The 19787-nt window shown below is 42.9% G+C and overlaps 1 protein-coding gene across 3 annotated transcripts; it reads left to right on the top strand.

Moving 5' to 3' along the window:
- Window positions 1–3379: 3379 nt before the first annotated feature.
- Window positions 3380–18899, top strand: DYRK2 (dual specificity tyrosine phosphorylation regulated kinase 2). Of its 3 annotated transcripts, none has more exons than XM_051623604.1 (3): window positions 3380–3781; window positions 4541–4677; window positions 13134–18899. In XM_051623604.1, exons 1-3 carry the CDS (start codon window positions 3727–3729, stop codon window positions 14733–14735), a joined length of 1794 nt encoding a protein of 597 aa, XP_051479564.1. In that variant the 5' UTR covers window positions 3380–3726; the 3' UTR covers window positions 14736–18899. The 3 variants fall into 3 exon arrangements, with proteins under 3 accessions (XP_051479564.1, XP_051479574.1, XP_051479584.1); XM_051623624.1 differs by lacking the exon at window positions 3380–3781 and adding an exon at window positions 5021–5063 and having other exon boundaries at window positions 4600–4677; XM_051623614.1 differs by lacking the exon at window positions 4541–4677 and having other exon boundaries at window positions 3708–3781.
- Window positions 18900–19787: the final 888 nt, after the last annotated feature.

The raw sequence follows: 19787 nt of genomic DNA, 5'->3' as shown, positions 1-19787 counted from the left end.
GGATGATTAAAAAGGTGGCAGAAAACCACATTTTTACTTTCTTTGTTCTAGGCTTCTCTTACCTCTCCTTTTCATAAAATCACAGAATCATTTAGGTTGAAAAAGACCCATAATACAATAAAATCCAACTATTAACCTAACATTATGAAGTCCACCACTAAACCATGTCCCTAATTGCTAAATCCTCCATCCCCATCATTTGTTTGAGAAGCCTTGTATTTGCTCAACCCAGTCCATGGTCATTTATCTACAGCCCAAACAGTTTGCTGTGCCCGGGGAGAAGAATCACAGCATAGCAAGGTGCTGAGCACCTGCTGCACCCGTCACTGTGGGAGCCCCCAAATTCATCACCACAGCTTCGGACACGCATGGCTCCTCAGGAATTCCCTGTTGTCTGACCACACAAGGGTTTGCTAATACCACAATGGCAGAGATGCTGTTCGACTGACCAGCCAGCCTCTCCTGTCCTAGCACTACATACCAAAGCCCTATGTAATTAATCCCTAACCAGCATCAACTTTGGAGATGTAAGAGGACTGGCATGGGAGATTTCGGAGCTAAGAAGATACAGAGCTCTACATATATATAAACCGGGTCCCCAGGAAGCCTAGCAAAACAGACCTCAGCAACCCCTCATAGTTTGATTGGAAATGATATGTCTTTGTCACAAGGCAGGGCCCTGACCAAACGGCTCAGTAAACACAGCATGCTCTGTATCTCTCTTCGCTGTACTAGCATATTATCCTCAAGAATGCATTTTAATGTGCTATGTGGGCAGGAATACTTTTAGACAAAGTTTTACAGACAACATGTTTTATTCTAGACTATTCTTGTTCTGTTTTTTTTTTTTTTTCTTTTACATGAATTACAAATTTCTCATTCAATCGTTGTAATGTAAGAATTTTATTTTTACCAAATAGTTGCTATTTTTTGTTCTAGAACACTTTGTATAGTTTATCACAGGAGAATGATACCTGTAACAGCCCAGCCTAAGCTTCTTCAACACAGCTGCAGCAAGCAGCCTTCTGATCCCACCTACACTTCCAGCTGCTGACCTCTTCAGCTCCTTCCTTGGGTGGCCCACTGTGGTGCAGAACCAGTACTGCCAATGTCCCACTGAGCTGGCATTTACCAGTCTGCAGGCCTGTTTGGGTACCCATCTGCAAAGAAAATTTTTAGATATTTATCTGAGAAACAAGCACTTTGATGACAATACTTTACAAGCCCCTTACAAGTAGTCCGTCACTCAGGACCACTCAGTAGATTTGTTTGCAAGAAAGGAAAGAAAGACTAAACTTCTGCCACTGACTTAGGTTAGTTTGTGCTTGTGGGTAATAAAAGCTGAAGGAGCAGGGAAAAGGATCAAGAAAACCCTTATTCATTTTGCTCTCTGATTTCTCAGCACCATGCACTTTCTCCCGTCAGGTGGCTAATAGTTCTGTCTTGGGAACTGAAGCCTGTTGATCTCATGTTGTATAATACTGGTCTGGAAAGTGTTGATATGTTCAGGATCAGAAAGAAAGTTTTGTGGCCACTCAGTGGGACATAGTTCAGATTCCTAGCGCTTGGTGTGAAAGAATTAATCATTGCTTTGCCTTTGACTATTTAGGCTTTGCTTTCTTCTTTGGAGATCTGCGACTACAATTTTGAGGAAGACTGTTAAAGGCATTGCTATTTGCAGCCAAGGCATTTTACAATTATATTAGCTTGTTCCTCCTCTTTGTCAACCTAAATTCTGCATGAAAGAGGCTTTTAAACTGGAGTTTCTTGTAGTGCGTTCAGCAGGAATCAAGATGGGCTTGCTGTCATGTTGAGTTCCACTTCAGACTCCATCAGGTACTATCTTTGACAGCAGTTACCAGGATGGATTGCAGATGGCGAAAGAGACAAGCATGTAGGCAGGCTCAATTCCACTCTGAGGCTTTTTCTTATCTTGCTCAAATGTGAACAAGCTTCTTCCCCCTTCCCCTCCTTAGACTAACTAGGAAATTATCATCTTCTTGCCATTACTGAGACATTCAAGGTATTATCACAAAGAAGACTAGTATTATCACAGCATTTGATACGCAGATAGTTTTGATGTGCATGTGCTGCTTGTGAAAATGATGGGGAAGTACTGAGAGCAGTCAGAAAACAGCGTTTATTCACCAGGCAGCCACGGGGAAGGAAGACTGGGAGTGCCTGTGGACATCTGGGGGGATACTGAGGAAGGGAAAGCCTTCTCTCTGCTACAGTGAAGGGAAAAGATTAGGTGGGTGTGGGCAGGAGAAAGTACGATTGTTTTCTCTGTGACAGGAGGGGTTAGGGAACTTGTTTATTTCTTTGTACCAGTACAGGAAATGTCTTTGTTTATGCATGTATCTGTGGCAGTGGAAGAGGTGAAGTCTTTCCCTCTGGCAGCAGGGACTGATGGTTTTCGGGTTTTTTTAGGCAAAGGAGAGATTTATTTTTCTGTGGAAGGGGATGAAGGGCAATCTGTCTACGTATCTACCAGCCGTTTCAAAAAGGAAAATATGTGTGGTCTGTACAGACTTCAAAAAGGGTTGAGCGTAGGTAGGGGAGTTCGTTTCAACGCTGTCCCAAGCTGAGCAAATGTTCAGATAACTATTTTTGGCTCTAATGACGTTCAAAGAGACAAACCAGGAATTCAAAGCATTGTACTCCACAAAGCTCACAGCAGTTTGGAAAACAACTCAAAGGACGAGCCTCCCGCCCCCTCCACCCCGCACTATCCTTTCCCTCATCCTAGCTTGGGGCACTTACGCCTCCAGGGCAATCCCAAAAGCTCTTTTCCCTCACTGCCCTTTTTAATTTATTTTTTTATTATTATCCCACTACACCTTTCGAGCGATTGACCTTTCCTCCCACGGTGCCATCTTTGTCCTCCCAGCGTGACACAAGTGACCCACACTGCCTGAGCCCCAACTTCTCTCCCCCAGATCCCGCCTCCCACCGCCCCGCCGGCATCGCCGCCCTTCCCGCCGCTGTCGGGGCGGGGGGGCCGGGCGGGGGTCGGGGTCCTGCCCCTGCCCCGCACCGGCGCGGGGGGATGGCGGGGCGAGGCGCTGCCCGCCCGCCAAGATGGCTGTGACCCCGGGGGCGACCAACGGCCGTGCGGGGCGCGCACGCCCGGGGCCCGGGGCTGCGCGGCCGTTGGGCGTGCGGGGGAGGCCGGGAGGCGCTGCCCGCCCCGCGCCGAGGGGACGTGCGGGACGCGGGGGCAGCAGCAGCAGCAGCCCGCACCGCCGCCGTACAGCGGTAGCAGTCGGGGAGCTGGAGAGGAGCGATCGGCGGGGAGGGAGGGACGGAGAGAGGGAGGGAGGGGAGGCGGCCGACGGGGCGGGGACTGCCCGGGCAGTGCGCTGTTTGTCGCTGCTCCGCCGCGCGGGGAGGAGGGCCCTGTCCGGCCGCCTTCTGCTGCCCCCACCTCCGTGTGAGGGGACCGGGGCGACCGGGGCGGGGGCGGGGGAGGTGATGAGCTTGGGCCGGGGGCTGCGGCGGCGGCGCGGCTGCTGCTGCTGCGGCGGCTGCTGCGGCGGGAGGCGACGGCGGGCCGTTGGAGGGTCTGTCCGGCCAGCCCGCGGCCAGGGGGATGCGGCGGAGGACGTGTCTGGGTCTGGGTGTAGCTGATCGGAGCAGAGAAGCAGCCGCCGACGGAAGAGGCCGAGGAGCAGCGGAGGAGAGCCACCCTGACATGCCTTTTCCTCTCCCTCCTCTCCAGCGGCCATGTTAACCAGAAAACCCTCAGCGAGCGCCGCCGCTGGTGCTGCCTACCCAGCCGGTGAGGAGCGGGCCGCCGCGCTGGGCTGCGGGTCCCCGCGCCGCCGCCGGGCCGGGCCGGGCCGGGCCGTGCGGGGTGGGGGTGGAGGGTTGGGCCGGCGAGAAGGCTCGGCCGCGCCGCGGCTGTCCCCGCAGCTGCCGCCGCCTCCGGATCGTGCGTGTCGGAACAATGATCCACCCTCCCCCCAGCAACCGAGCCCGAGGGGCCGGCGGGGGCTGCACGTCTGGCCCCGGCGTGCTGTTGCTGTGCGGGGTGGCGAGTTCGCCTCGGGGAAGGGTGGGGGAAGATAGATCTCTTGGAATAACGATCCGGGAAAAATCGGGAATCTCTGCGTTTGACGGGGGGCAGCGGCACTCGCCGCTTTTCTGCGCTGCAGACTTGTGAACTCCTGGCGGGTCCCCGGCGGCGCCGGGATTTCTCTGGGCCAGACGGCTCGGGGGAGGCGGGGGGAGGTGTCGGGCGGCCGTCCGGCCCCAGGCGTGTGCGGGGCAGAGCCGGCTTATTCGCCCGGTCAGGCGCCTGCCGGTGGCGGGTTAATCTCGGATGAAGGGTTGAGCCGGGCGAGCATGGCCCGCCCGCACTATTAGCCGGATCGGTGCGTGTGTGCGCCGCGGTGGTGATTAGCTTTTAATGGCTTCTGCCTGAAGCAAGACAGGCGGCGGTGCCGGCCAAGCGCCGGGGCCGCCGCCGCCCCGACGGCCGCGGTGTCTCGGGGGCCGCCGCCGCAGCCCTCCGCGCTCACCCCTCTGCTCTTCGCAGGCAGGGCAGGGGACAGCGGTCGCCCGCTGCAGTCTTCCCCGGGTACCGGAGCCGGGGTCTCCCGGGCAGGAGCTGGGACCGGCCCACCGTCACCCCTCGCATTGCCGCCGCTCAGGGCCAGCAACGCCTCCCACACGGTGAGCCCGGGCACGGGGAGGGGGGCTGGGGCAGAGGGCGCGGGAGAGAGAGGCGTCCGGGCGCGGGGGCTCGCAGCTCCGCCGCCACGCTCCGTTCGCGGGGTGGCCGCAGCGGGAGCGAGCCCCCGCGGGCACCCGGCGGTGGGATTGGGCGGGGACCCCGCCATGGGTGCCCCGTCCAGCCTACTGAGGCGCTTGGTGCTTGGGCGAAGTGCATTTATTATCTGCCGACTCCGATCAAATCTGCATGTTTGTTGTAGGGCTGGGAGCTTGTGACTGCACTGAGAAGCAGGTTTCTCCCTCCCCAGCCCCCCTTCAGTCTGGTTTTGTGTCTCATTTTCAGTGACAAATTCGATCTTCCGCACTTGCACAGAGGAGCTGTTCTGGTAAATGCATTTTTTGCGATGACATTATTTGGCAATGAGGTTAGTCGCTGTGATTAAAGGGTCGCATGAACTGTGGTGAAAAATGAAGGCTGCTCTCTCCTTATATGTCTGATTAGCTGAGGCCGATAGCTCTCTTCCCTGGAAATAGCTATCAGTGTACTCAGGGACAACGATTGGTTGAATCCTACTTTATTGCTGCAGTAGTTTACCTAAAGAAATAAGCACTGATGGCATGAAAAGGATGTAATTTTCCGGTTCTGTGATATCTCACATTATCTCCCACTCCTAGTTAATCTACTAGGAATGAAACTTCCCAAGTATGCCACTATATATGGATGAGAGAAGTGTATGTCTGTCCTGAAGGCATGACCGGGTAGAGAGAGGGGTCTATATGCTGTCAGGTTAACACACTAAATATCTGAAATTTTTATTGCATACATTTCCTTTTAAATTGTGAAAGATTTCGTACTGACCCTGAAAGGCATTGATGGCATACTTTTCTTAGAATTAACGAGTTCTTCATGGATGCTCACATACTATCTTTGTAAACATATGGCAGAGCTTTAAATGGTAATGTGATTATGGGCTAGTGGAAGGTGAAACTATGCATTTAGATATTAGTGTTTCATTGACTTTCTGTGTAGCTTCAGGGGCAAAATCATCTTATTCAAATCCATTTATAGAAAGACTGGGCTTAAATTTAAAAAAATCAGTATACGTAGGATATTTTCCAAAGGAATGATGAATATCCTGTATATTCAAGGTGGAGCTGCATACTTGAGATCAACATCATTGTATATTCATGTATCTAGGCTACATATCTGAATTGTTTATTAGTATCAAAGGCCATTTTTTTCACATTTGTATACCAGTTAAGTGCTGGTTGATTGTTAGAGTTGGGGCAGCTTAATTATAAAAAAAGAAAAGAAGGAGCATAGTGCAAACAGCCTAGACACCTATCATGAACATACAGATGGAGCCAAGAAAACCCCACAGGCGCCCATATGTAACAGAGCCCAGGCTTAATTTAGGGTTTATGAAAGTGTGGTGGTCGAGCTATGTATGTCGGACTACTTACTAAATTTGGAAGCACAGAACTTTGGTATTTTTACACATAGATTTATGTGTGCGTGTTATATATAGTGTCTGTGCATATATACATACATATATATATAAAGATGAAGTCTTTATGGAAGTATGCAAGGGGTGTTCAAGGTACATTTCTGTGTTTGAAGTATTTTTATACATATATCATTGTGTATGTGTGTGTTCATTTATATATAGTATATATGCATGTTTGTACACATATATGCATAGAGATGAAATATGGAAACACACAGGGATGATCAAGCACTATGTTGCTGTGTTTCATGTCCCTCTAGATTCTGACTGTTGCAAGCTCTGCCTTTTCTTTGTGATACAGAGCCTACTCTATAGTATTTATTTAGCCCTAGGTACTATTATAAAAGTACTTCAGACTGCCTTTCAGAATTTTGTAGGTGGTTATTTTGTGGTGGGCAGACATAACTTTTTGTGGTAAGGATCAGGTGTGAGATCAGAATGCTGGATTTTAACCCAAAAACAAAGAAAGGGCTATATCTGTTATGTGATCTTTCTATAAACTTCAGGCCTGCTGACCTCAGCTGACACTGACTGATTGAAACCATTGGTTTTGCATCTCAGTACTTTCTCCAGCCAGACAACATTTCAGTTTTCTTAAACCATTTTCCTTCATGTTCACTTGCTTATTCTGTTGTTATCCCTGTTACATCTGTGTGACTTCTGTAACAGCAAAAAATTGAGTGTGTTTCTATTTGTGGTTCAAACTTTCAGAAGGTTATAGTTTGCTTAAGTGGTTGAAATTGCTGGTGGCTGGATGTAAGCGTGTGCATTGAATATACAGTAGTTGTGAGCAGAGACTCAGATTACTAAGTTCATTTTATTTGTTTAAGCTAAAAAGTTTATTTTAGTTCAGACAGAGAAGACATCCACTATGTGTCATAGTACTTGCATCAATGACTTGTGTGATGTAGACTTGAATTAAAACGTTGTCTCCTACTTTCATGTGAAGTTTCAATTTTTGGTAGAATATAATAACATGGGTAGTAGGGGGGAAGATGCTGTTTTACATAGGCTGGTGTAACAGGGCAGAGGTTTTGGCTGCAGACTGCAGCCACAGCAACCTTTGTTGCTAAGCAGGCTGCTGGGTATTGTATCAAGGAAAGGCTTTGTTTATTTTTTTTTTAATGTGGCTTCATCCTAGGCTTACCTGTGCTTCATCCTAGGTTTATTCATGTCTTCTTCCACCCCTGACCATCTTTTTGGCTCATGATGGAAAAGGTGATCTCATTTCCAACCCTTGTCCTCTTAATTTTCTTCTCCTAAGTGGTTGCTTTCTCTTTTGAAGCCTTAAGTTCTTGCCTTGAAGATTGGAACCTTTTTCTATTCACCCTCTCCTGTTTCATGATGGTGTTCTTACATCCACTTGACATGCTGCAGTAGAGATTAACTTGCTTGCCTGCTGCTTTGCTCGCATAAATCCCCACCCATCTGCAAGTCCCTCTCCCAGATTCTTGTCTCTTGTCTTCTGCCTACCTCCATCTCTGTTCTTTCTTATTTGGCAACTATCCCTGCATTCTGCAGTCTTGCAGTGAAGCAGTCTTAATCTTGTTCTCCTCCTGCCTAGTACTGTGACAACAACACATTTACAGTGCACAATTCAGTGCCCTCCCTCTTCAAGCCCTAAGGTTGCCCTACATCAAGCCTGTTGTCATTGGCCACCAGGGATGAGTTTCTATCTGTACATTTATGCATCAATCAGTCTCAGTCTTAAGATTTTTTAGATGTAAAATAAATGTTTAAAATAATTTACATTATAATGGAACAGAGATTCCTGGACTCTGCTAACATGAAGATCTGGTGGGTTACATGCTGCTAATTTTTTTTGTGGGCAGTTGCTTTAGAGCAGGTACAAAGAAAATGTGTTCCTATTGTGGTGTTTTCATGTAATTAATTGCCACTGTAATGCTGTCACGTTTGAGGAAATAACTACACATTCACGCCCTAGACTTCACTATATATTTCATTGGCAGCTGCTTCTTCTGCATAAAACTTGTGTTTAGGGGGAATATGAAGCTGTCTTAACTTTTAATGGAAGGGCTCTCAGATTTGAGCTCCAATAGTTGATGACTGTGCTAAGGGAACTGCAGTAAATCTGGGCACATCTGTCATAGATGTAGACTTCAGCTTATGTGAAGGGTTCAGTTTGTGTCTATTGGATGTCCTTTTTGGTTTCAACACGTGTAACGTATGCTGGGTGTTCCAGAAGTATTCAGACTCATTGCACCTGCATAGTCCTGACAAGAGGAAAAAAAATATTAATTGAGGCATAGTTCTGTCTGTGAAAATATTTGCTACATAAAGTCAAATTTAACTTCCAGAAAATAAGCTTACAGCAATCGGATATGACAGCAACAAATCCAAATGGTGTTTTTTTTCTATAACCTCTGTTAAGCCAAAAGCTCTTTAGGGCGAGGGCTTACTTAGACTTTTTTGGTGTATAAAACCCAATCTCATAATAAAACCATTATGATAATCCTACATTATTGTTATTGTACTAATTAGCAGCTATTTTTAATTCTGAACAGAGGAATGCTGATTTAATTAATTTAAGGCAGGCCTTTTGTACATTTACTCAGGCTGGAGTCAACAAAACAGGCAGTGAAGCATGCTACACCTGATACCATGTGCCTCTGGCATGTTAGCCACAGTAGGGCTGAGAATGGCATGTTCAGAAATGCTGTAAAGAAAGTGGTGTATAGTGTAACATTTATTCTTTAATTAATCACTGCTTTGGAACACTTTTTCCCTTGTTCTCATCTATGCAGAGTGATAGCAGATAAAGACATCTCTTGTTCGGTATTTCAGCAGCCCATCATGATTGCTTTATTATTAAGATTCATTTTATAAACCTTTTTCAGATTCTGATTGACATAAAATCTTTCTCAGGTTGTTCTCAAAATAAAATGATAATATGTAACTTAAGAGTGTGTCTGTCTTGGATAGCTTTTTAGGCTGCTAATATCACACCAAGTGACTTTTACAAAGATGGGATATGGTACAACTACGTAATGTTTTGATGCTTTGGGAAGATATGGTTGGGAAGAGGTATATGCCCCTGTGGTGTTCAGTTGTATAGTTACAGTCTTGTAGGTGGTCTTGGAACAGACCAATTGCACTGGCTGACAGTTACCTCAAGGAAGTGATGGTTTGCCTTCCTGTTAGCAGGGTGGAGTCAGTTTTATGCTGTTCTATGTTGTTACAAGTCTGTAGTATTAATAAGTTACTGTTTTACTTCTGTCCCTAACTCCATTTCTGAACACAAAAAAAACCCCAAACACTCCCACCCCCCAAAAAAAAGTGGGGTGTTTGTGGTTTTTTTGTTTTGTTTTACCTGATGTCTCTGCCTCAGAGGTTAGGTTTTTGTCAAAGGCATCAACTTCTGTAAACTGAGCAAACCAAAGTTAAAGCAAAATCATAGCAGCAATTCTGAAGTTATAAAAAACTACAGCGAGAGGGGGGAAAAAACGTTGTAACATTTGCTGTTTCGTAATTCATGTTGCCAGGAGATAGAGGAAGACAAGTTCTTTTGAGTTTAAGCTTACCTGTCATTTTAATATATTTTATGCAGAAATGTGTACATCAGTATGTTTTTGAAGATGTGCACTATCAATATAGGTAAATATTTGAAAGTGTAGATGGTCTGAGCACAGGCAGTAAAACACACAGTAAGTAAGCTGTGTAAGTGCGTACAGGTTATCAGCTGTTTAGGTTGTTGGTTCTGGAATTTACAGGCCCACCTGCAGAAGCAAAAATGAGACGCGTCATAAACCTTTCAGGCTTATGGTTTCAGATGAAAGGCTGATGGAACTTCTGTGTACCATAACAGTTCAGTACTGGACTAAGAAAGCTGAAGTTCTTTGTACCTTCTCGAGCCCATTAATTGTGTTTCAGGGAATTTAACAGCGTCCCCAGTGAAGCCTGTGGAGCTTGTAAGCAGTGCAAGCCTGAACTTGACAGCAGCCTCAGACACGAGGTACCTAAAAGTAGATAGGCAGAGCAAAGGGCTGGTGAGAATCCAACTCTCATCCAGGCTGGAAATAGAAGATGAGATGGTGATTCTTGTGCAGGCAGTACCCTGAGGTGGGGGAAGTCCTCTTTTTGTATTGACTTTGTGATTGTGATGTGTCTGGTAGCTCTGAAACTCCTGTTGGGGGTTTTGAAAGAAGAGTGAGCTCTCTGCCACAGCTTTTAGAATAGAGTCTGTGCTAATTTGGTGTCTTTTCTTCCACAAAGAAAACCAGTGCTACTGTCTGCATCTGCATTTGCATTCCCAAGCAGCAGCTGACTGAAACTGGCAAAACCGGTCACTTTGGATTTGGGGTGAAGCTGGGATAATGCTAGTGATTTCATTCTGCAGCTTGGAAAAAAAACAAACCAGCAAAAAGACCAACCTGTGAACAGCAAGAGAAACCATGAGGCTGCCTGAAGGTGCAGGAAGCAGAGCTACATGGTTTTACGCTTCATAATGTGTTTGCAAACATGCTTTTAGGAGAAGAACTTTTTAGTCCCTGTTGACAGTAGATATATATTTGGTTTCTTTCTGAGCCCTGATACAAAACAAATAACTGAAGTTTGAAGAATTCTCTAGTACTTGTGTTGAAACAAGCAGTGCTTAGGAAGCACAGAAAGTAATGTACTCTGAAAACAGGTGATTCAAGTGAAAAAAAATTCAATTGTTAACTGTGGCAATGATTACTTGGGTTAAGAAATTCTTAAAGGTGGTTTTGTCCCCTATGCCTTTTTTCCTCATTGTACATTAGTGTTGTCTACTCTCAGATTGTCCAGATATGTTCTGCTTTGTTGTTCAATAGAAGAAATGTTTGTACTTAGAATTTCCTAGCTTGAGTACTTGTAGTTGCTATACAGTTACTCTGCTGCTTCAGTGTACATTTCTCACTTAGGCAGTTTTGGAATACTGTATGTGCTGAACCTCCAATGCATCTTACTAGCTAGATCTGGTTCTTTGGAGATGTGTCATGTAGTAGCTCTTGGGGTGGAATTTTCTTCTGCTGTTTAAACTGCTGTTTATATAGAGGATCAGGGCAACCTTCAGGAAACTGCTACTACAGTGTGCTCCAACTTGACCTGAAGGAATTCCCTGTATGCATGACAGGCTCATTAAGTCTCCTTCATGATTTAATTCCTCGTGCTTTTGAGACATCAAACTAGGAAGGGAATTAATGTTGATATCCTGTATATCATTGGTGTGCTTAAATGTTACAGCTTCTTTGCTCTGAATTGCAATTGTGTGATAATGCTTTGTATGAGATTGATCAAATTTGATAGTCTGAACCCAGATTGCTCTGCAAATAAACATATGCAGTCAAAGTGTAATGATAATTTTACTGGACCAGTTGTTACTCAACATGGGTAAAAATGGAATCAGAAGAACAGTGAACTCAGCAGGAGCAATCCTTAAGACCTCTTGTTCCTATGTTGTGTGAATTTCAGAGCTGCAAATCTCATATTACCCAAAGGTAAAGCTGGTGTCCAGCTGGCTACTCCTTGGGAGCAAGTTACTGAATTTACAAACACATGCTTCTGCCATAGCAGACTGGTGCCTTAATAGAAGCACAAAGTATGCTAGAGTCTGTGTTCCATGTCCTGGTTTTCTCATTAGGAAGCACTTCTGTGGTTGCAGGACAGGTTTCATTGCCTCATATCACAGCACATAACTTGTCGTTTTCTGATTTTATTTCAGCAACCTTAAACGAACAGGGAATGTGTTTTCCTTAGCTGCCTAGAAAAAATAAGGTTCAGATTAAAAGCACTCTCAACTCTGGCTTGATCATCTGTCTGACAGTATTGGTGAACTTTTGGTTTGCAATGTAGCATAAATATTAAGACTGATGAATCAGCTGGAGAGACAGCAGGGGAATTCTTCCCACATTTGCATAAGACCAGGCAGAAGACACACTAATTATCCTCTAGTTCAGAGGGAATGAGTAATTCTAAGGACAGATATTTTAGTGGCAAGCACATGCTTGTAAATTTCTCGTTTTTCCTTAAAAATAACAGGTTTTGAGCAGTAGTTGTTTTCACACCCCAGTACTTCCACTGTTTCTTTGCTTGAAAATGCTGAATGCTGCTGTTTATTCCCTTGAGAAAACTGTCAGGAACAAATGTAATTCCTAAAATAAACTAATACAGTTTTCCGTTCCTTTAAAATGAAGTTATTTTTATGCTCCTCAAGGCAAAAATTTTCTTTCAGCTCAACTGTATCAGGCCCCAGATCTCATCTTGGTTAAAAGTTAATATAAGACTCGTCTGGGAAAGTGCTAAAAGATATGCTTATGCTTCATTGATCTGAATGTTGTGCTCTATAGTGAGTGATTGCCTCAATTGCAAGCAGTGACTGGCATCTCTTGAACTTCAGAAATGTGCAGGTTCTTTTCCTCTTTGTGCACGTCACAGCACATTCCTCATTGCTTCAAAGTGTATCTGGAGCTTTTGACACACATAACATTTAGGAGGAAGTTAAAATCTTGATTTCTGAGTACGGGTGACTAGGAGAGCCTGAGCCATATAAGTTCTGGCAGGCATTATATATTGATCTCCAGCATCATTAAAACTGCTACTATATTCCATAAAGTCTAATTTCATGTCCCTCAGGCATACTTCTTGATGTTACAGGGCTGTTGCCTTGAAGATTCCCTGGATGAATTGTTAGCTTGTAATGCTAGCACATCTGTGATTACCTTGTTGCAAACATTTTAGATAGTCATGAAAGTGGCTTTTGAGAAACAAGGATCCAGAAAATGTAATGGTATTTAGCAGTACTATAGTATATGTGCTGTATTTTTTAGATTGTCTCTAGGCAACTGACTTATAAGAAAATACTTCGTTTTGAGGTGATTTAGACAGGATGGCGGGTTGCAGAATGAATGGTGAAGCTTTGAGCTCATGCCTTTCTTGTTAACCTGGGTATGTATTTATTTTCAATTTTAGGTTGGAGGCAGTAAGCACACAATGAATGAGCACCTCCATGTTGGTAGCCATGGACAAATCCAGGTTCAGCAGCTGTTTGAAGATAACAGTAACAAGAGGACAGTTCTGACGACACAGCCAAATGGACTTACAACGCTAGGAAAATCTGGATTGCCAGTGGTTCAGGACAGACAGACAGAGAGTGCTCACAGACGACAAGGGAGCTCCAGCTCTTTAAAATCTACAGATGGAACAGGGAAGGTGAAAGCCTCTGTTTTGACACCAGAGCAGGCAATGAAGCAATACATGCAAAAATTAACAGCTTTTGAGCATCATGAGATTTTTAGCTACCCTGAAATATACTTTTTGGGTCCAAATGCAAAGAAGCGGCAAGGTGTGATTGGTGGTTCGAACAATTGTGGGTATGATGATGACCAAGGGTCTTACATACAAGTACCCCATGATCATATTGCATACAGGTATGAAGTCCTGAAAGTCATAGGGAAAGGAAGCTTTGGGCAGGTGGTGAAGGCCTACGATCACAAGATGCATCAGCATGTGGCACTAAAAATGGTGAGAAATGAAAAACGTTTCCACCGTCAAGCTGCGGAAGAAATTAAGATCCTGGAGCATCTCCAGAAACAAGATAAGGATAACAACATGAATGTTATTCACATGTTGGAAAACTTCACGTTCCGCAGCCACATCTGCATGACGTTTGAATTGCTGAGCATGAACCTGTATGAATTAATAAAGAAAAACAAGTTTCAGGGCTTTAGCCTGCCTTTGGTCCGCAAGTTTGCCCACTCAATTTTACAGTGCTTGGATGCTTTGCACAAGAACAGAATCATTCACTGTGACCTTAAACCGGAGAACATTCTGTTGAAGCAACAGGGTAGAAGTGGTATTAAAGTGATTGATTTTGGCTCAAGTTGTTATGAGCATCAGCGTGTCTACACTTACATTCAGTCACGTTTTTACCGTGCACCTGAAGTCATCCTTGGTGCTCGTTATGGGATGCCTATAGATATGTGGAGCTTGGGCTGTATTCTAGCAGAGCTGCTCACTGGTTATCCACTTTTACCTGGAGAAGATGAAGGAGACCAGCTAGCTTGTATGATTGAGCTATTGGGCATGCCTTCTCCAAAACTCTTAGATGCATCCAAGCGAGCCAAAAACTTTGTGAGCTCTAAGGGTTATCCCCGCTATTGCAGCATCACAACCTTGTCTGATGGCTCTGTAATACTTAATGGTGGACGCTCTCGGAGGGGAAAACTACGTGGCCCACCAGAGAGCAGAGAATGGGGTAATGCATTAAAGGGATGTGATGATCCCCTGTTCCTTGACTTCTTAAAACAATGTTTAGAATGGGATCCTGCTATCCGTATGACACCCAGCCAGGCCTTGAGGCATCCCTGGCTAAGGAGACGATTGCCAAAACCTCCAACAGGGGAAAAGGCCTCGGTGAAGAAAACTGCAGAGAGCACTGGTGCTATAACGTCGATTTCCAAGTTACCTCCGACTTCAAGCTCAGCTTCAAAACTGAGGACTAATTTGGCACAGATGACAGATGCCAATGGGAATATCCAGCAGAGAACAGTGTTGCCAAAACTCGTTAGCTGAGTTTGAAAAACCCAATGCTGTTAATATGAGAGATACAATGTGGCTGAGCCTTATTTGTATTAAAGAGTAGCTCAGATATACATTTTTATTTGCTCAATGACTATTCATTTGTATCTTTCCACACTCATTTTAAATGTAAGAAATGTTGATTTTGTTTTTATAAAAACACGGGGACAATGCTTTAAGTTTTTATACTTATTTTTTAAAATGTTCGTCTTCTACAGTACAATTAGCCTTACTGTAACTAGTGTGACACAGTAATAAACATCAGTGGCAGGCCACTGGTTACAACATGACTGTCATGCATTGCAGTGTGGTGTCCAAGGTATTAACCTTTATCTTCCATAGTTCATGTTAGGTTTACCTGGGGTAAATTTGTAAGACTCTACCTTTGGGATTTTATGGGTATGGGTCTTGATTCTACAAACACACCTATGCCCGACTGGACTCCAGGGAGAATACTCAAAGAAAAACAGTTAAGCAGCTGTAAACTTGTATTTTGAAGTGGAGCCGTAGCACGTTCATGATAGATTGCCATTTTCTGTTGTGTAGCCCAGAGAAAGTAGTGGTACCACTAGTGATACAGTCACCTCCTATGGAACACTTTATCCAAAAGTAATGCTTTTTATTTAAATGAGCATTTAAATGTAATGAAAAAAAAAAAAAAAGAAGATATTCCAGGGCTAAAATTACTGTCTTACCTTGCGTCCTGTCTGGTACAGTGAGAGGAACAGGCGGTCTCAGAAGAGAGAAGGTGGAAGTGTATCTGTTCTAAATTTGAAAGTGACTGATGAGATGGTAAAGTAAGATATTCCGACCTTCATTTCAGATGTATAACATTGAGCATTCACACTTGGCTTCTCTCTCTTTCTTCCTCCTGTTTACTTTTTCTATCCTAATGTACAGCTTGGTCTCCCTAAACCACACAGCCAGAAGTGCGCATTCTGTCAGTTTTATACTCCCAAATTCCAGACTGTTATGCTATATAGTTTTCATAGATTGCTTTTATTTCTTATGACAAAGTTTGTCTGAGCAACTGTGACCTCTCTGGTACATTTACACTTCCGATCAAATCCTCATGTAGGGCAAATACCATGTTACTACTTTGCTTTCTGTAGAAAAGTACTGCTGTACCTTAGCTTAACTGCAGATGGAAAGTTCCTCAGTGGAAAGCTTTTCAGTTGGCAGACACCATCCTAGATACTTTCTAATATGGGAGAAATATCAAAGGAAGGTTAAATGGTTGGAATTTTATTTTTAGTCTTTGGCATTCACTGCTGAAAATTACTTCGAAGGAACAGGTAGAGCATGTAGATTTATTCCTGTGTGTGCGTGTGTTAATGTTTATTCTTTTCTGCTTTGAGCTGCATTCATGGAAGAAAAATGGTCTTTACTGAGGAATAATATCTAGACCTATGAGAGAGATTCACACATTGTAGCATGTTTTCAACAGAAACAGTTTGAGACCTAAGATCAGTATTTCATCACATACAGTGGCCATGGTCTACATTGGATGTATAAAACATATGAAAAGGGAACTTTAAACAAAGTAGAACAGAATATAGAAGGTTTATGGAAGTTAGAATAAGACATAATGGAATGGATTGCATTAAACCTCAATAACTTTACTGTAAGAAACATTTGTATGCACAGGTTTTACTGAGTTACTTGTACAAATTATGAAAAATACTTAAAGCATGGTCCCCTGAAAGGCCAAGAAAGTTTCCGGTTAAGTTCTTCATATTCTTTAATTTACCACTTACAGCTTAATTTTTGTTGTTTTTTGTTTGTTTGTTTGTTTGTTTGTTTTATTTGTCTGATTTATTTTTAATTTAATGTAAGGCTGGGGGAGGGATATAAATACAAAATGACAAAATTCTCAGGAAACATATCACTTAACTTTTTGCCAAAAAAGTCAACACCTAAAGAAGCTCCAAAAATAATTTCTGAGTGAGAATGGTATTTTTTGATTGATAAGTGTAAAAATTAGAGCATCAATCAACCATTTTTTAAAAAAAAAGATAGTTTCCTGCCTCTAGTCAAGTTAAATTATTTAGTGTTAAATGTTCATAACTTTATACAATGTGTGTAAGTGCAATATGTAAACATGTATGAAATCATGTTAAAAATGAAATATAGTAATACAGCTAAGAAAAGTAGCTTTTGGAATATGAATATCCAGTAACTTATGGTAATTAAATTCTAAGTCTTGAAAAAAGATATATTAATTTTCATATAAGATTAACTTGACTCTCATGACTGTGGGAATACAATACTGTCTGGTTTTCTACAGCAACTGGGAATCTTTACTTCCTCCACAACCTACTTGACTTTACCACTCCTTTCTATATTAACTCTTCCTGCAGAAGTTAAAAAATAGGGATGCTTATATTAGGGGTGGAAGGAGAATCACCTCTCCTACTGTGTTTTAAAGGAAACATTGATACATGTTCCTGCCTTTCATGACAATTTAAGGTGAAAATATTCGTAATGTTAATGGGTCATTAATGGGCTAGAACCACTAAATTTTCTTTTTCATGTAACCAGTTCTTAATGCCAATAATGCATTTATGATCCACCTTCTTCATAAATGCTACCGGAAACTTTAAGGCCAAAATGTAGTGTGCAGAGCTATTTTTTTAACCCAGATTCAGTGAAACTTCTATGCTAAAGGAGCAGCTACATCAAGGTTTCAAAGCGATGTAGCTGCTTTTTATTGTAGCTTATTTATACCTGTAAAAAAGGAGGGAGGGAAGGACGTTGCCTCTTGCTTTGATGTGATTTTATTCTAAGGGCTCTGATAATTAGGCTGATAGAAGTTGGCTTGGAAACAGTGCTTAGTCTCACATGTTACCATTGTCTGGGGATGTCTGAGCTATTTTCAAATTTAGTAATAGCACAGTGTTGTCTTGTCTTTGGTTGCAGTCTCACTTGGCTCAGTTTCTTGCACCACTGGAGTGTTCATTACCACTTAAGTGTATTGGAACAACGGAGTGATGCAAGATATGTAGATTAACAATAGAGGATGGATTGTGCCCTTGGTGTTAACAATGTGCCTTTTGTTACAAATGCCATGTTTTAGTATGCATCTTGGCCTCTTTAACCCTTTGAATACTGGATAGTAGGGATGAAATCTATTTTTAAATGCTATACCTGTCTTAAAACATCCTCTAGATGATCGAGGCCTTAATAGAGACAATAAGGCATTCACACTGCTGGAGTGGAGAGGACACTGTTCCTGTAGTATGTCTCATTCAAGGGTTAAAGATGGCCCTGCCTCATTGGTTGTACTTTAACATCAAATTGATTTTTTTTAAAATAAATTTTTGTTACAGTGACACTAGACAGAAATTAACTGTATTTGTAAAAATTTACCTCAGACTCTTTAGTTTTATAGTGTGATTTAATCCCAGGGCATTTGGTATGAACCAAAGTGCATTCCTTTTATATGTGCCTGGCTCTTAGAAAGGTGGCCAGGGATTTTTACAATTTGGGTGCAAGGCACTTAAGCCACTTTTAACTTGGTGGGTGGTTTGGAGTTATAAATGACTTCATGGGAATGTTGAAAACACTAGACATAAGTAGCATCGGGCAATATTAGAATCTTTAGGAAAGGGTATGCATTATTTAATGCTCTCCATTTTTTAGTATTTTCTTTTTCATCAATAATATTTGTGATAAGTACAAAAAGAAGTCTTTTACCAGTCAACAAAGATTAGAATATTGCCCAGTTCAATGCTATGGTAGCATTAAAAAAAATAACATTTGTGATTTATTGTTTCCAGGGGCTTGTACATCTCTGCTACAAATTGTAATTACTCAGTTCAACTGCTACAATTACGTCTAAGCAGTAGCTTGGGTTTTTATTGGGCAACGACTTAGACACGTGACTGTAATATGCTGCAACTGTGTGTATTGATAACATGTGAAAAACGATTGAATGTGGACTGTGTATATATGTATGTATAATTTTCTGTGAGATGCTGCTGTTGCCACTTAACATTGAAGATGTTGTAGTGGGTTTTAATCCTAGTGGCCAGTTCTATGATACTGTATGTATTGTACAGCTGATGACAGGAGTTAAGACTGTTCTAGTGAATATTTGTTACATTTTATTGTTGTGGCCAGAGATCATTTCAGAATAAAATTTTATGTCCTACTTTACTTCTCTCCACTGTAGTTTGGGCTTTTTTTCTGGTTGTAAGGAGAGTGCTGGCATTCCTTAAACATGGAGAGGCCTTTTCCTGGCCTGTAGAAGTCATTGCCAGCAGTGCCTTTGTCCCCCAGCATGATTACTGGTATCTGGATGGTGATTTTGCAGCTGCTTATGTGTCTTGACAGCCTTGAATATTGCCCAAAGGCTGGTTTTGCCCAGAGGCTTCTAAAGTTCTTCTCAGGACTCAGAAAGTATTTTTTAATTCTTTTTTTCCCCCCCATACTTCAGAGAAGACCTTATTTGGCAGGAATTTTGCTGGCATGGGTGCTTTAATTTTTTCTTAGCTTTTTTTTAGAGGTTTTAAAAATAACAATATATCTGATTCTATGATTCTCTTTTCTCAAAACTGCTTAAAAAGAGCCCAGAATTCTGCACTGATTTTTGAGTCAGACTGACTTTTCAGAACTTGTCAGACTTTGTAAAGTCCCAGGATAATGAGAACACTCCGCACAAAGCTGGTAGGCTGCAGTGGGCTACATTCTGTGCACATATAAATGCAGAGTAATTTCACTGTTTAGCAGAGAACTGTTGAGGGAGTAATTGGTCATATTCTTGGTAATGTCAAGGTACACTCAGAGCAGTTTTCACTAAAAAGCTTTCTGGTTCAGGTGAGCACAGGCTGCAATCACGTGTTTTTAACTGTACATCAGTGTCTCCTTTTCAGTATAACTGAAGGAGTAAAAATAAATATAGACAAACTTTTTACAGCCCCAAAGAGCAGGAAGCCAGAAACTACATCTTTGTGGATTAAAATTTGTTAACTTGTGTTCCTCTGAGGACAAAGACCTGGGTTTTTTTTCCTTTTTTGTTTGTTTGTTTGTTCTGTTCTGTTGTTA

This window comes from Apus apus, chromosome 1 (genome assembly GCF_020740795.1).
Source record: "Apus apus isolate bApuApu2 chromosome 1, bApuApu2.pri.cur, whole genome shotgun sequence".
NCBI classification, from domain to species: domain Eukaryota; kingdom Metazoa; phylum Chordata; class Aves; order Apodiformes; family Apodidae; genus Apus; species Apus apus.
This window is presented reverse-complemented; position numbering and strand designations above follow the sequence as displayed.